This window comes from Nematostella vectensis, chromosome 1 (assembly GCF_932526225.1).
Source record: "Nematostella vectensis chromosome 1, jaNemVect1.1, whole genome shotgun sequence".
Lineage (NCBI taxonomy): Eukaryota > Metazoa > Cnidaria > Anthozoa > Actiniaria > Edwardsiidae > Nematostella > Nematostella vectensis.
Genome location: NC_064034.1, coordinates 8311365 through 8329369, shown reverse-complemented (window position 1 = coordinate 8329369; position 18005 = coordinate 8311365). Strand labels below are relative to the sequence as shown.

At 39.5% G+C, this 18005-nt stretch overlaps 1 protein-coding gene across 1 annotated transcript; it reads right to left on the bottom strand.

Moving 5' to 3' along the window:
* Window positions 1-21: 21 nt before the first annotated feature.
* On the bottom strand, window positions 22-6882 carry LOC5520465 (uncharacterized methyltransferase C25B8.09). Its single transcript, XM_048731735.1, has 6 exons — window positions 6735-6882; window positions 3851-4252; window positions 3668-3693; window positions 1684-1955; window positions 1172-1270; window positions 22-495 (listed from the first exon to the last, which is right to left on the bottom strand). Exons 2-6 carry the CDS (start codon window positions 4240-4242, stop codon window positions 376-378), a joined length of 909 nt encoding a protein of 302 aa, XP_048587692.1. The 5' UTR covers window positions 4243-4252; window positions 6735-6882; the 3' UTR covers window positions 22-375.
* Between the last annotated feature and the right edge of the window lie 11123 nt (window positions 6883-18005).

Sequence of the window (18005 nt, the reverse complement as noted above, 5' to 3'; positions counted from 1 at the left end):
AGATAACAACAATGAAAAGAGTAGGGAATAATGGATGATTTTAATATTACATTCTATACTTTATCACTAATTGGGCTGGCTCTTATGTAGAATGTTTAGTAGTTGATTATTCCCAGTTCTAATTTCAAACTGCTTATGCTAACAAAAACATTTACGAGCCAAAAGAAGACAAAGAATGCCCTTTTTATCCTTATATACTTATATCCTTATATATATATATGTTTCTTTGAAAATTTTATTTACGTTGAAATGTGCAGATTTTTATTTTTGAAAGTGAAGATATATTGCATAAAACAATGTGCAAATAGTAGAAAAAATTAAGACACGGTTAATAATCATCATATATCAACCAAGATGTGTTTGGCTATTCCCACATCACTTCTTTTGGCAGTAGTGGATGTCTACTTGGTACGGAATTCCTGTGAATTCTATGCCTTTTGCAGTAAAATGCTCGTGCATGACCTGGCGAAAGCCTTCCTCAAAGTTTCGTCTGACCTGGAAGGAAAAACAAAAGAGAAGGTTAATACGCAACCATTCTATGTACCCGCGCAATACCGAGGCACACAAAGCATCTAGTTTCATCGTCTGATTTAAACGAGTAACTGAGAGAAACTTTTAATCAAATATTATTATCATATCTTTAGTAGGGACCTTGCGCTCGATTAACAAGTAATTCTGGTAACAGTTTTCTTTCAAATAGACCGATCTATTTTTTTATGTAACCAATAATAAAAGAGTGGCTTAGAGAGAATATTTCTTTGTCATTTGAGATTAAAAATAGGACGAGAACAACGAAAAAATCTTATAATATCCATTCCCGGCAAGAAAACTTCACAACCGAAGCAGTTTCGAGAGCTCTGTATTTCATTAGTTGGAGCTTTCTCGACTGTGACAATTAAAGTAGAGAAGCAGTGCTAGATTTGGTGCTGAATTTATGTTAAAATTGTGCCCGCATCTCAATACAAAGCATAGTATAAACTTAAATGGAACCCTTTCTTTTGAACAAATGTAAAAAAATATGCTCTAATTCCTTATTTCACCTTTTTATCTCGTTAGCACAAACAAAAATCCTCAATTTTGTAACAAAGATAACATTCCTATTAAGACACTCCTTTCGACCTATCTTGTCACGCTAACGTAATGTCACACTTATTGCGTCACAAGGGCTTACCTCGTCCGAACCTGCCTGGACCATGCTGTAAGAGGTGAATGAGTTGATGCAAGTCTCCATATCACACTCCTCAAAATTAGTCTTTGTGTAGTCATCCACCTACAACGAGCAAGACGCGTGAGAACGAGTAATCATACATTTTTAATGAGTCAAACGGAAATTTTCTCAGAGCCCGACCTCCCCCGGAATAAGAATTATCGACGGTCCAACTACGTCCTTGACGACGTGAAAAGGTGGCGAGAGTAGATAGAACGTCGAGAACGGCGCGCGCGCAAATCCAAAGTCCGCGGCGTTCTACGTTTTGGCGTGCTTAAGGTTCCTAATATACCATATCCAAGGAGTTGCCAAAGTATTGAACAAATGGGGGCATGGACCTTTATAAAAGCACCTATAAATGTGTAATAAACAGACATTAAATTTAGCCTGTGTAGTAAAAAGAACAGCAAATTTCGCGCGGTCAAAATCTTCTTTCAGGCTCATTAGCGGGAACACTAGTTCGAGTCATGCCTTACCACATCCGTAAAGAGGCCACTTTTTTTCATCTCGTTTCTCCACAAGTCGGCGCGCTCGGATGACACATTGGAGTGTTTGTAAGCCTCCCACAGTAACTTCCACAACTCCTGGCACCAAACGGGCCCGCTGAACTCATTCGGTAGATTCGTGATGTACCCTATCTTTCCATGTGGAACCAACACACGCGCAATCTCGCGATACGCCTCCTGATTCGCGAACCAATGGTAGCTCGCGCCGGCCACAATCAGGTCTATACTCTCATCCGGAAACGCTGCTCAGAAAAACGATTGAAGAATCTCAGTTAGTCACTTCTGTCATTATGATTATTGAAAATAGAAAGGGTATATTGTCAAACGAAAGAAGTTGTTGATTGATGATCTTATGCCGTAACCTTTTCTCGACACTCAGTAATCAACAATAAGATGGATCAAGAGAGCATAAGATAAGAGAGGGACACTTTGGTATTACCCGCGCGCCATGTCGATTCCGAATCCGGCTATTTTTAGTAACCACCACCCCACCACTGCGCGTGAGGATTTGCTACTTTTATTTTGTCCTACTACCTCCCGGGTTGCGTGTTGTTGTTTTGCCATTCGAAAGGAATGAAAAGAGATCATGTAAAATAACTCGGAAGAAGAAAACAAGTCTAACTTAAGTTACCAAGATTGGCAAATATACTCACAGAAAGCTAAATCCTTGAATAGTTTGACTGTTTTGTTTGTCCGAGAGGCGAAGTCAAGTGAGAAAGAAAAAAACTGACGAGCGATAAAATGGCTGTGATTACTGCGTTTGATTCAAATCCCGACTCCGGCTTGTATAATAACAACATAATCATATAACATATAATATTAACAACATCAAAGAAGTACAGCAATATCTCCCTCTTTATTTTCTCACTTTTACAAAAGCTCAGATACTTCAGCTTGCTGGCTTTGATCATCACAAAAATGCATTCCCTCGCTACAAGGATAGTTTTATGAAATGTATTTTTCTTGGATTCCTTCTCAATTCACCGAAATATTCACAAAAATCAATATTATATCTAATTTCTAACTTACAGATTTCGTTTGACCATTAGGAAGATAATGAATGTGAGAAACCACGAAGAAGCAGCAAGTTAGAGCAAAAACGGGGATTGAAGCACGAGGTTTTCCGCTCTTGATTTTGAATGAAGTCTCGTTTTGGAAATCTTGCAATCCTCGAAGTACTACATCCCCTTATTAAACTGCAACTGCCCGTATCCTTGATGCTAGAATGACATTTTCGATGGTATTTGTTCAAAAAGGGTGTTTTTTTTTCGGTTTCATGTCACAAAATAGCGGCAAACAACAAGATGTGAATGCCAAAGCGCGGGGGTAGGGTGAGTAAAAATGCTCACGCGCAGTGGTGGGGTGGTGGTTACTAAAAATAGCCGGATTCGGGATCGACATGGCGCGCGGTTAATACCAAAGTGTCCCTCTCTTATATTATGCTCTCTTGGATGGATGGATTGGAATAATATCTAGAAAGCATGATAACTTTTCGGCTGAAAAGCTGTTATTTCGGTGATAAAAGTTGTAAAATTAAACAGATGAGCGCTTCTAGTGGCTTAAATCGCTCGTTGTGCGACTATTCACAACATCTCATAAATTAATATTCTAGAAATCCTAGTTCGCTCACCGGTTTCAATATTGACCTTTTATCACCTTTTCACCTTTCATTCTGAATACTAAGTATGCAGCTGCTAGTCATACAGGTCATGCGCAGTGTGACCTATGCCTTAACCAGCGACCACTTCCTTTTTGAATTTTGTACCTCTTTTTAAGGTAACAGCACCAAGAGGGATTTCTTATTGGAGGTATCAATAATTTGGAACGCCTATCCATCTGCTTAAAGCGGCATTGTTACCAATTTTTTTCCGGAGGGCCGACGGAAACCTCAACCGACAAAATAATTTGTTAGAATCCATGTTATTTAACAGGCCGTCCGCTCTAAATCACTCACATTTATCAGTCAAATCCCCAAAGAAACTTCCAATAGACACACTGCTTTTACAATTTTGAAGTATTTTTCGCGTTTTCCCTTAAAATCATCGGAGACTGTTACATAATCGACCGGAAGTTAACTGGTGACATGCGACCCCCCTCCCCCCGCCTTCCCCCTCGGTTTACTCTTTCTCCCACTTACGCAGTTTCTCGGCGACGCAGGCATGGAACTCGAGCTTTGGGCTGGAGCTGTTGTTCATGAACTCCTTGAAGTTTTTTCTGAAACACTTCGCGCATGCTCTCAAGCGGATCCGCTGCCATGATTTTGACATTATCTGCGCCCTTGAGTACCTTGGTCAGCGTGTCCGTGAGAAGTCCCGTGCCGCATCCGATCTCAAGGATGGTCAGCGGTTTGTTGGATGCGACCTTGTGGTCAGATGTGAGGATTCCTGTCAGTTGCAGTAAGTATTCCGTCGCCTCGGGTGTGTACTTTGGCCGAATCAGATGGTAGCTATCTGCCTTCTTGAATGCCCGCACTGCCTTGTTATGTAGCTCTCGATGTACAGGAAGCACGACTTGAGATCCTTTCACCATTGTTATTTGCCTTAGAATAGTGAAAGGACAGTGCGTTAGGGACGGTAGATATAATTAAAAACAAATCAAGCACAGCTTTCAGGGGGCAGGCGGCCTCCTCGCCTCACTCTCAGGTCCGCCTATGTGGAAAATAATGCATGCTACAACACGGTTAGCAGCCTCTTCCGCAAGCAGAGCTGGGCTTTACTGGAATACTCTAAGTAAAAATAACTAGTCATTTAAATTTAAGTTTTTCGATCCTTGTGTTCCGTGGCGTAGTGCGCGCATAAGGCGACCGTTGACCACGTTGTACCAGTACCCTCGTAATATACAGCTAAAAAAAGGAAAAACTTCCTAAATTTATTTTCTAATCCAAACAGCCATAAGTGATTTTGCTTTCTGGTGCGTCCTCGGGGACCCAGGGCGTAGCGGAGATCGGGCACACAGGGAGCGCGGCGCGAGAAAGAAACAGGCCCGTGACGTCACGTAAAACTACAAGAGACTGTCAATAAACTATCGTGACATGACCTGCGTCACAAAAGTCAGATGAAAACAATACTTCCTTTAACAAAAATGTCCTAATTTTTATACGAATGCTTAGAAGAAAGAATATCTGTTAATGTGTATGGGTTTTTTTCTGACTTGATGCGATTTTTTCGATTTACAGCATTTAGTTTTTCGTGCTCCCCGGAGGACGTGGCGGGAATAGTTCCGGAATAGTTCGGGAATCCAGACTATACTAACGGGGATATGGGCAAAATGAGCTCAGTATCTATGCTATAAAATTCCAAACAATAGAACAAAAGGCACAGGATTGAGATTGGCAAATCAACACATTTTGGAGACCAGGTACACTAGCATGATCGCTTTTTAGGCTAAGTAAAAAAATAAAATAGGCAGCATGCTGCCCCCCTCCCCCTGTTTCATCAGCTAAAACTGTATATAATCAGTAAAGGTGCGGTGTTAAAAGTACAAATCGGGATGTCCTAAGTTATAAACTGATCTTTTTTTCACACCACGCAAAAAAGTGCGATTATGAGAGTGCCTTATTATGAGAGACAATAAGCAATGTTCTGAAGCAAATTGTCCCATGTCGTGACGCTGAGTCAGATGTTGTTGGCGATTTGCATAAAGTGCCATGACGTAAGCCAAAACATCCAATGGTGTGTGACAAATAGTCACATGTCGTTGTGCAAAAAGTCCAATATGTAACGCGAAAAGTGCAATCTCGTAAAGCACAAAGTGCGTTTGCAAAAAGTGAGTTTTTGATTCTACATAGACCAACATGCTTTGCGAATAGGCTAGAAACTCAATTGTGAAATCCTGAGCTTAAACTAAGATATAAGTTAATATCAATTTTAAATCAAGATTATTAACCTAAAGTTCATTGAAATAAATGGCATTGTTGATAAGACAAAGTAAAAAGTTCAGCATTGCGACCCATTGTGAGTCGTTCCCTAAGATATTATCGAATGCTGTAAATGATTGTCAAAAAAGTTAAATATTTTTAGCATTAATGCGATTAGCCGCAAATAATATAAACAAAGTCAAATGCCGTGATTTATCGTAGAATTATCTCAAATTCTTGTTTAAATGAGCCCGCACAGTTTGAAGGAGAGGCTTCCGATGTAGTTATCATTTGGGCCGTTTTTTGTCCCGCAAGGAGAGCTAGAGGTACCTGCATCTGTAGAACACTAAATAAAGCTCAAGCGAGCAGATGCATCAACCAATTCAGCCTTTGATCCCGTATCGCTAAGTTTCCTTTTCCTCAACCTATCATGTTTTTATTGGTCCATGTAGGGAGCTCACAGGTCGTCCTGCCATTCGGAAGTAATCCACGCTGAATTTTAGATAACTCTCTTCAAATTGTGAAATGAAGTTCTAAAGCACAAAGTTAAATATTTTATGCAATAGACACAAACTGAAATGATTTGCGCATTCGGCAAATCGTGATATTTTTTAAGACACAAAGTCCCATGTTATGAAGCACAAGGTTAAATATTTTATGTAATAGACAAATAGTGCAATGTTATAAGCACAAAGTTGAACGTCGTGAACAATATACTAAAATGTTTTAAGTAAAGGGCAAAATGATGAGTTTTTTAAGACACAAAGTGCAATGTTTTGAGACACAAAGTGCGAAATCGTGAAACTAAAACTGCAATGTTTTAAGCGATAATCAAATAGTACTTTGTCGTGACACTCAAAGTATGTTGTCGTAACGCAAGTTCAAAGTCGTGACCGAAAGGTGAGATGTTGTTAAAGAAAACCTTAAGTGGCCCTCAAGGCATTCCGTAGCAAACAAACAGTATCACGCGAGCCTAAAAATCGCAGATAAGTGCTATAAAAAGCGGTGTTTGAATGCGGGAATCCCGATACAGTAGAAGGCATTTGTTTTTAATTAGGGTCAATGATGCTCTTTTCGATGAATGCAATCATTTTTGCCAAATCCACATCTCGTCGGCGATATTCACGAGTTCGAATTATCTGTATTCCATTCTTGAATTACTCACCTCAACCAACCCTTCAAACACTGTGAAGAAAAGTAATGCGATGGAAAAAAAATCAAATTCTAAATGGGGGTGTTTTGTTAAGATTGGCTTTATGCTTCCCTGAAATCTTAATGTGTTTTGGATGGAAATTGCACGCAATACAAGAATTTATTGCAGCAGTGAGTAAATTTACTTGATTGACAGCCCTGAGGAGGTGGCAGGAGCTTGGGCAAATTCTTGAGAAGGCCTAACTGGATTGGCTGGATAACGTTATTGTTGTATTGTATTCCTGCTATATTGTTTTTTAGTATAAATCCACTCACATACTATCACGAATCTCTCAATTTGATTGCTGTCGTACTCACGATCTATTAGGCCATAGATAGTGAGCAACGAAAAAGGCGGCGTCTTAGCGCCAAAAGCGGTTACAGTTCGATGACCAGTTCCGTAGCAGTCCTAGTTCCGTATCACTCAGCATTTGTTTTTATCTTTTTGCCTCGAATATTGTAGATTTGAACAATCCAAAACTACCTAAATGAAACAAAACTATTAACCTTTCTTGAGATATAAATCGAGCTTATTTTATCCTATGGTTTGTTCAGAAAGTATCATTATTTCGAAGCGATTTTCATAATTGTTGCTAAAATGAGCGGCGTTTACTGCACAGTGAACTGACCTGTCTTGATTTTCTAGGTAATATTTATTAGAAACAACAACGTAGTTTACAAGGTCCGAGCTGTGTCAGCCATGCTTTCATGAGTGCCTCTATTCTAAGTGACGTCACGTAAAACTACAAGAGACTGTCAACCAACTATCGTGACATCTCCCCCAAAAAAAGGAGATACTGCTTATCAAACGTAATATGAACTTCACAGTCTTAATATTAGTCCTTAGAACTCTTCAATGTATCTCATTGGCTTTTTAACAGTTCTACCACTACGGGTTTTGAGCTCCCTGGTATTAGCATCATCAAACTGCTTAGCTCCTTTAAGTCATTAACATCTTGAGTGTCATCGCTCTTGACATCCTCTTCTTCCGGTAGCTCGTAGGGAATAATATCTTGATCTATCCCAGCTGAAGGACGTAAATGACGACGATTTCGCTCCAGAAGACTCAAGTTAGACGTTTCTACGATGTACGATCAGTTACAAGTGTCTGCTGCAACAATTCCACCTTGCGTTTTCCATCCTTTTTCATTATCAAGTTTGACTCAATACTTGATCTCCTTCTTCGAGTACAGGTAGTGATCTAACGCCGTGACGATCATCGAATGACTTCTTGTATCTCTGCTTGGTTTTCTCGTCGGCTTTTCTCACCTCTTTGTGATTTGGCGTCTTTGGATGTAAATTATCAGTTAGTGTAGGCAATCTTGTGCGTATTTCGCGACCCATTATAAGCTTACAAGGACTTTCCTTTGTGGCTTGTGTCGGTGTTGCTCTATAAGTCAGCAATGCTAAGAAAGGACCAGAGTGAGGTTAGTTTCTTATTCGCAGTTCCTTTTTCGTCTGTTTCCTCATTCGCTCAGTTCCTTATTCAAATCGTGGGGGGGGGGTGGGTACTTTCATGATACCTTTTAATTCGAGTTGAAACAGTATTTAGGCATAACAGTTTATTCAGAACAAGTCCAATAGCATTTTCGTCGGGTAAATTTGGATGCTTTAACGTGCTCGCTGCTAAGCGGAGCTGTGAACATGAGACTCTATCTGCTACAAAAGGTCAAATTACGCTATGCGTGCAATCGCTTTCACAAATGAATCTAGCAAAAGAGAGGAAATCTACCTCTCATCTAATAAATGTATTTGTATCTTGGGCTTTCTTTCCAAACGCATTAATATATTTAGAGGAGAAATATTCACGCTATACTTGACTACGTACGCGTGTAGAAGGAAGTTGACCTTGCTAACAAAACCACAATTTGACAGATAGTGCTTGTTGTCAATTAACACCTTGGCTACCAGATAAGGCTCTGACAAAACAAATAGATTAGTGCAGTGACACGAATAGGGAACTGTTCCTTATTCAAGTTAGTTTTCGCGAATAAGGAAATGAAATCTCCCAACGTCCGCTTTCGTTTTACGACTTATCCGAATAAGGAATAGACTATGAAGAGGGTTGTCAGTGTTTGCTCATCATTTCTCAATAAAGGAAAGGAAATATCATAACGCCCGATTTCGCTTTAACGACTCCTTTCGAAAGAGTTCTCGAAAAAGGAAATGGTATTACATAACTCCCGATCTCGTTTTAACTACTTATCCGAATAAGGAATAGACTTAAAAGAGGGTCGTTTATGTTTTCTAAACATTTCTCGAATAAGGAAATGGTATTTCATAACGCCTGATTTCGTTTTACCTACTTATCCGAAAAAGGAATAGACTAAAAAGAGGGTTCTTTAGTATTTTCTAAACATTTCTCGAAAAAGGAAATGGTATTTAATAACGCTTGATTTCTTTTTAAATATTTATTCGAATAAGGAATCTACTTTAAAGAGGATTGTAAGTATTTTCTCACAATTTGTTTAGAGGAGTATATTCGCGCTTTACTTGACTACGTACGTATGTCGTGTGAATTTGACCTTGCTAACAAAACCACCGTTTGACAGATAGTGCTTGTTGTCAATTAACACCTTGGCTACCAGATAAGGCTCTGACAAAACAAATAGATTAGTGCAGTGACACGAATAGGGAACTGTTCCTTATTCAAGTTAGTTTTCGCGAATAAGGAAATGGAATCTCCCAACGTCCGATTTCGTTTTACGACTTATCCAAATAAGGAATAGACTATGAAGAGGATTGTCAGTGTTTGCTCATCATTTTTCACTAAAGGAAATGAAATTTCATAACGCCCGATTTCGCTTTAAGGACTCCTTTCGAAAGAGTTCTCGAAAAAGGAAATGGTATTTCATAACTCCCGATCTCGTTTTAACTACTTATCCGAATAAAGAATAGACTAAAAAGAGGGTATTTTATATTTTCTAAACATTTCTCGAATAAGTAAATGGAATTTCCCAACGTCCGCTTTCGTTTTACGACTTATCCGAATAAGGAATAGACTAAAAAGAGGGTTCTTTAGTATTTTCTAAACATTTCTTTAATAAGGAAATGGTATTTTATAACGCCTGATTTCGTTTTAACTACTTATCCGAATAGTCGTTAGTGTTTTTCTTAACATTTCTCGAATAAGGAAATTTTATCTCAAAATGCCCGATTTCTTTTTTACCTAAATGTGGACTTTAAAAGCACACTAGCATACACACATTGGCACCAGTCGGGCCAAGACGGGACGCTAGCACAGTCTATTACCCGTGCAGTTCGGCAACCATGGACAGCTGTTTCGTCCTTATTAGGACTCGTCAGCATGGCATAGCCGGTTTGCCTCAGTTAAACTTCATCGGCAAAAAAACTGCAGGGCGACTTCGACTCGAACGAAGTGCTTTAAATCACAGCTTAGATCCATGTGGGATCTAGAGCTGCGACCGAGCGTGATGCCAATTGTGCGGATCACGCATGCGACCTTTGCTAGTCTAAAACTCCGTCGGATAGCCAAACTATCCTTGCGAGTATGTATACATAAATGTGGACTTTAAAAGCACACAAGCATACACACATTGGCACCAGTCGGGCCAAGACGGGACGCTAGCACAGTCTATTACCCGTGCAGTTCGGCAACCATGGACAGCTGTTTCGTCCTTATTAGGATCCCAGGGTATTAGGGTATTATGCAAATGGTTTGTGGTTATTTGAAAAAATTTTAATTAAATTTGAAAATCTATTACTCGCACATTTGGTTGAAAATATTACACAATGAATAAATTGATTTGAAATAATTTTATTTACATTTATAATTGACTCTACACAGGATTGTTTCGTTTGAGCGTGATACACTATGGAAAAGGAAAGCGGTATCATAACAATTGGATTATGTTTGTCCCATTTATTGTTCTGAAAAAGATATTGGATTTCCTGAAGGACGATTTTGCACGATATGTTATGATATAAACATCTGCAGGAGTTGATTGATTGGAGTCGTAAAAGGGTTTCTTCCACAAGTCTAACAGACAGCCAAGCGTACAGGTTGCCTGTCTTGTCCTAGGACATGAAACAGTGGTCTCGGTCAAACAGACCATATGTTGCCTCAAGATAGGCACATCTCTCTGAAATAATATTTTTTTTTTTTACATTTAGGCAAAACTCTATGTAAGTAAAAACAATTTGGACTCTACTAAAATATTATCTTACCTGCTCAAAAGCGAAATCGGGAGTTATGAAATTTCATTTCCTTTATTGAGAAATGATGAGCAAACACTGACAATCTTTTTCATAGTTGATTCCTTATCCGGATAAGTAGTTGAGACGAAATCAGGCGTTATGAAATATCATTTCCTTATTCGAGAAATGTTTAGAAAACACAAACGACCCTCTTTTTAGTCTATTCCTTATTCGGATAAGTAGTTAAAACGAAATCAGGCGTTATTGTAGTGATGTGTGCGTGATGTAGCGGAACAGATTAAGAGGTTAAGTTGATGATTGTATGACAGTTAGGTCGCTAGTAATACGATGCTGGGTGTATCAGATTTAGACTTGAACCCGATGTCGAAAGCGAGTGAATTATATTGTTAAACGTCCCAACTTCATTGTAATTCTTTGTCTCTGGGCCACCAAACCCTATCCTGACCGAGCTATTACATTATGAAATACCATTTCCTTATTCGAGAAATGTTTAGAAAGTACTAAAGAACCCTCTCTTTAGTCTATTCCTTATTCGGATAAGTCTTAAAACGAGATCGGACGTTGGGAGATTCCATTTACTTATTCGAGAAATGTTTAGAAAATATAAAAACCCTCTTTTTAGTCTATTCCTTATTCGGATAAGTAGTTAAAACGAGATCGGGAGTTATGTAATACCATTTCCTTTTTCGAGAACTCTTTCGAAAGGAGTCGTTAAAGCGAAATCGGGCGTTATGAAATTTCCTTTATTGAGAAATGATGAGCAAACACTGACAATCCTCTTCATAGTCTATTCCTTATTCGGATAAGTCGTAAAACGAGATCGGACGTTGGGAGATTCCATTTCCTTATTCGCGAAAACTAACTTGAATAAGGAACAGTTCCCTATCCGTGTCACTGCACTAATCTATTTGTTTTGACAGAGCCTTATCTGGTAGCCAAGGTGTTAATTGACAACAAGCACTATCTGTCAAATTGTGGTTTTGTTAGCAAGGTCAAATTCCTTCTACACGCGTACGTAGTCAAGTAAAGCGTGAATATTTCTCCTCTAAATATATTAATGCGTTATGAAAGAAAGCCCAAGATACAAATACATTTATTAGATGAGAGGAAGATTTCCTCTCTTTTGCTAGATTCATTTGTGAAAGCGATTGCACGCATAGCGTAATTTGACCTTTTGTAGCAGATAGAGTCTCATGTTCACAGCTCCGCTTAACAGCGAGCACGTTAAAGCATCCAAATTTACCCGACGAAAATGCTGTTGGATTTGTTCTGAATAAACTGTTATGCCTAAATACTGTTTCAACTCGAATTAAAAGGTATCGTGTAAGTACCCCCCCCGGATTTGAATAAGGAACTGAGCGAATAAGGAAACAGACGAAAAAGGAACTGCGAATAAGGAACCAACTTCACTCTGGTTAAGAAAGGATCCTCTTGTTTCAGAATCCTCTTCGCAATTCGTACTCCACTTTCCGCTTCACCATTTCCTTGAGGGAAATGTGGGGTCGATGGATCGTGCGTAAAACCATACTCGTTACTGAACTCCTCGAACTCCTTAGATGTGAACTGAGGTCCCCCATCACTCTTTACTAGTTCGGGTATTCCCCATCTCGCAAACATGTTCTTAAGTTTACCAATCACTCGTTTGGAGGTAGTATGAGGTGACTTTGTAGTGTGTGCGATTTCAATATACCTTGAATAGGAGTCTGTGACGATAAGATAATCTTGACCATCCGACATTGCAAGATCTGCTGCAATCAGCTGCCATGGTCTATTTGTTAGGGGTGTGTCTTAGAGGTTCCTCCCTCTGCGTAGGCTGGTTGACTAAACAGAATTCACATGACGCAACCTTCTGTGCGATACTTCTGCTTAAACCAGGCCACCAGACGGAGAGACGTGCTCTCTCGCGGCACTTGGTTACACCCTGGTGTCCATCATGGATTCTGTCCAAGACGTAACCGCGCATCGATTCTGGGATCACAATACGACTCCCAAACACGAGCTTGCCATTGACTTCTGATAGTTCGTTACGAATTCCAAAATACTCTCGTATTTCTTCGGGAACCTGTTTTGGATGCATCGGCCATCCATTTCTAACGTATTCCAATACTAACTTAAGCTTGGAATCTTCTTGAGTTTCTTGCTCTATCTCTCGAAGTTTATCTTTCGCAATTCTAGTGTTCACTACTGAGTCTACGTATGCTTTAACATTTTCGCTGTCTGACACATTTGACTTAAGTGGGTCCTGCTCAGTGTGTCTGCTATTATAAGTTCCTTACCAGGTATGTGCACTGCTTTCGCATTAAACATCATCAGGCGCATTAGCAGGCGTTGACATCTCACAGGTGTCTTATCCAAATCCTTACAGTTAATCAGCGGTACTAGCGGTTTGTGATCTGTAAGAAGTGTGAAAGATTCTAGACCAATCAGATAACGTGAAAATCTCTCACAAGTCCACACGGATGCCAAACATTCCTTCTCGATCTGCGAGTATCTGGTCTCTGCTGGTGTTAGTGTTCGCGAGCAGAATGCTACTGGACGCAATGTCCCTTTGTCTTCCTGAAGTAGAACTCCTCCGATTCCGTAGCTACTAGCGTCTGCGCTAACAGTGATCGCCTTGTTTGGATCGTAAAATGTTAGAACTGGCGTTGTGGATACCATCTCTTTGACCTTATCAAAGGCTTCTTGTTGTACTTCGGTCCACTGCCAGACTGTATCTGACTTAAGCAAGTCGTTCATTGGAGCCATGACTGTGGATAAGTTGGGTAGGAATTTGCCAAGGTAGTTAATCATGCCTGTCACTTGGCGTAACTCACTGACATTCTCTGGCGCTGCGAGTGCTTGGATAGCTCTCACTTTCTCGGGGTTTGGACTAATGCCTTGCTGGTTAATCACATGTCCGAAATAAGAGATTTCTTTCTTTCGGAACTCACACTTTTCTTTGTTCAGCTTCAAACCCTATTCTTCAATGATCTTCAAAGTCTCGCGTAATCTTTTGTCGTGTTCTTCCGGGGTTTTCCCGACGATAATGACGTCATCCATTATCGCGTATGCTCCTTCTTGGTTCTTCAACAAATCTGTCATGCATCGCTGGAATATCTTGGGTGCAGAGGTTATACCAAACGGCAACGGCGAATAGGCTAGAAACTCAATTGTGAAATCCTGAGCTTAAACTAAGATATAAGTTAATATCAATATTAAATCAAGATTATTAACCATAAAGTTCATTGAAATAAATGGCATTGTTGATAAGACAAAGTAAAAAGTTCAGCATTGCGACCCATTGTGAGTCGTTCCCTAAGATATTATCGGATGCTGTAAATGATTGTCAAAAAAGTTAAATATTTTTAGCATTAATGCGATTAGCCGCAAATAATATAAACAAAGTCAAATGCCGTGATTTATCGTAGAATTATCTCAAATTCTTGTTTAAATGAGCCCGCACAGTTTGGAGGAGAGGCTTCCGATGTAGTTATCATTTGGGCCGTTTTTTGTCCCGCAAGGAGAGCTAGAGGTACCTGCATCTGTAGAACACTAAATAAAGCTCAAGCGAGCAGATGCATCAACCAGTTCAGCCTTTGATGCCGTATCGCTAAGTTTCCTTTTCCTCAACCTATCATGTTTTTATTAGTCCATGTAGGGAGCTCACAGGTCGTCCTGCCATTCGGAAGTAATCCACGCTGAATTTTAGATAACTCTCTTCAAATTGTGAAATGAAGTTCTAAAGCACAAAGTTAAATATTTTATGCAATAGACAAAAACTGAAATGATTTGCGCATTCGGCAAATCGTGATATTTTTTAAGACACAAAATCCCATGTTATGAAGCACAAGGTTAAATATTTTATATAATAGACAAATAGTGCTATGTTATAAGCACAAAGTTGAATGTCGTGAACAATATACTGAAATGTTTTAAGCAAAGCGCAAAAAAGAGTTTTTTAAGACGCAAAGTGCAATGTTTTGAGACACAAAGTTCGAAATCGTGAAACTAAAACTGCAATGTTTTAAGCGATAATCAAATAGTACTTTGTCGTGACACTCAAAGTATGTTGTCGTAACGCAAGTTCAAAGTCGTGACCGAAAGGTGAGATGTTGTTAACGAAAACCTGGTTAACGAAAAGTGGCCCTCAAGGGCTTCCGTGGTAAATTGAGACCAGTAGAGTCAAAAGAGCACACGAGGAGATCGCAAGTTTAGAGCAGAGCTAAGTTAAGTCAAGACCGCTCAGGGATCCACCCTTCAGGTACCATGATCAAGTTATATTAGCTTTATAGCACATGATATGTTTTGTGTGGTAGTAATTATTGATTCAAGTGTATGTTCCATTGCTTGTAAGTTTAATTCCGTAAATCTCTATCGCTTCACAACTATGATCGGAATGTGTAGGAATATGCCCGAGATCTAGCCTAAATGCTGTAATTATTGATCTATTCCAGAATGTTTTAATATAATAAATATTGGAAGAAATCCTTGAGGCCGGTCTTAAATCGCTTCGTAGCCGGAGTCTACTACATACAGTCGTTTGACAAAAGGTTGTCATCAACCGGCTTTGCGACTACGCAACAAGCCCGCATGTAATCATGGGTAAAAACCACTGAAGCGCCTAGCTGCATATATTAGCCACCGCTACACCGTCTAAGTCTGAAGTTATGCGGTGGCTAATATATGCAGCTAAGCGCTTCAGTGGTTTTTACCAGTCCTCGCCAAGATGAATGGCCGAAACGAATAATCTACCAGCCCTCTAAGTTTAAGACTATCAGAAAATGTAGTAAACATAGCCGACTTTCCGAAGACCTGTAAAACAAGTTGGGTGAACTCGGGATAAGAAAGCCCCCCCGATCAAGACGTAAACGTAAGAAGTGCCATGGGAGTGAACGCGTTCTTGGATCAAAACAAACTGACGAGCCAATCGATCGGCCAGGACAAAATTTGGCTGGCTGTTTGTCCCGGCCAGACAAACTTTGTCCTCCTTGCGATAGGCCATAAGTGTGACGTTGTCGTAGGAGACTTTACAAGGCAAGAAAGAGAACTAATGGTTTAGGTTATTTCTGAGCTCCTTTTACTGTTTTAATCTGTGTGCTCCTACACCTCGGACTCCGGGTCCTATTATAATATTGTTAATCTATAAATTGTTAATCTATGCAAAAGTCGTTTCCGACACGTCAGATATTTACTTTCACTTTCCATTCGACATTTCACTTATTTGCTTTACGTGGATCTCTTCATTGTTTGACTAAGCATGCGAAGTTAGTGTTTAGCAAAACAGGTTTTATATTTGCCAGGCTTAAAATAACAGTTTAACGATTACCTTTATCCTTAATCTTAAAGCTGTTACATTACTTAATTTTGCATATTACTATAGTCAAACTCTTCCTTTCATACTGCTCTTGCTATTTTTATTGAAAGAATTTATTCTAAGTCATTTATTATTTCATCGTTGATTTTCTTCCCAAAGTCAACTCCCGATCTTCTATTCTTACATTATCCTTAAAACCAGTTTGACCAGTTTATTAATGAGATTAGTATAAATTGAGCAGCATAGTAACTAGCTCTAAGATTGTGCTGTAACTGTTGCGAGGACACTACACGGCAGTGCCCTAGGTTGGTTTAGTCAGGACTAAAGTTGGCTTCGTCAACTTTCCGGGAAAGAGATGTTCCTTCACTACCTTCCGAAAGCACTTGCCTTCTTACAGCCAACCTCCCGCTAGCCAGTGGTAGCTCTAACATTTGTAAACACTCAAGCGGTGCAATAAAGAACAAAGAAGACGGTCAACCCTTGCTCAGCGTGTACGATCCCCGGCTACCTCCAATACCATAAAAGAACCACCCAAAACCTCGTAACAATATGATCAGCTTAATCACACAACTAATCACGCAATCAATGGGAATAGTATTACAATTAACGTCACTTATAAGCCTGAATATGTTCTTAAATTTTAGTGTATATAAAATTTACTCTCCTTAAACAACCCTCATAAACACTAATACCGGCCTCGGTACTTAGAAAATGCAGCTTTCGGGCTGGATACTGTGAATAAAAGTAATGTGATACAAAAAAAATCAAAGTTTGAAATGGGTCTCCCCTTCCCCCTTGAGCCGCTACGCAGGCTAGTGTCGTCTTGACTTTACGCTTTACTGGAATCTTACCTGTGTATCTTATGGGATGGATGGATTATACGCCGCACCAAACGCGGCACGACAATTTATTGCAGTAGTGAGTAAAATTACTTGATTGACAGCCCGCAGCAGGAACAACTCTCCTGGGAAAACCACTCACCCATAACGTGATATTTAGATCTGCAAAGGGTTTTAATAGTTTTTCTTACTAGACCAAGGGAGCACGGCAAAATGTATTCATCCCTCGGCCTGCGGCTTCGGGATGTATATGGCTTATTGCCTCGGCTCTCGTAGCCTGCTAGCCGGCTCTCATTTTGTGTTATTCGGAAATGTTTTATTTTCGAATATTGATGATCGACTTTTGTTTTGTCTGTTTTCCCTTAACTTGTTATAAAACAACAAACGAATATATATGCCGTCAAAGAAATCACATATCTTAGCCGCTTTGCAGAAATCTCTTGGAAATAACTACGAGATCCTTAGTTTATATACTTCAGGGACATACTCTGTGTACGTTACGGACGGTGTTTGTTATGAATTAAGTAATAAACGCGTACATTTGTGCCGAACTCTTCTCGATTCAAGACTTCTTTTTGTTGAGTAAATGCAGTCAAATCTCGGTCTATTATTGTTCTGCAGAAGTTTAAAAATGATCGGATTACTCTTTTTTATTTGGGCCAAATTTGTTTTATCGGGATGGTTTGTTGGTGGCGAGTTGACTATTAGAGATTGAGTTTAAAAAAAGCCCTATTTATATCAAGCATGCGAAACAGTGAAATAAAATCCGGATGAAATTATCATACTTTGCACACTCGCAAAAAGGGGACAAAACGACGCGTTTGAAGTATGAAAACATTACAAAGGAACTAGCAAGTGCCTGGACTCAAAAGCAACTCAAAAGAATATTTATCGAGATGGCGGGGGTACTAAATAGCGCTTACTAGCACGTTAG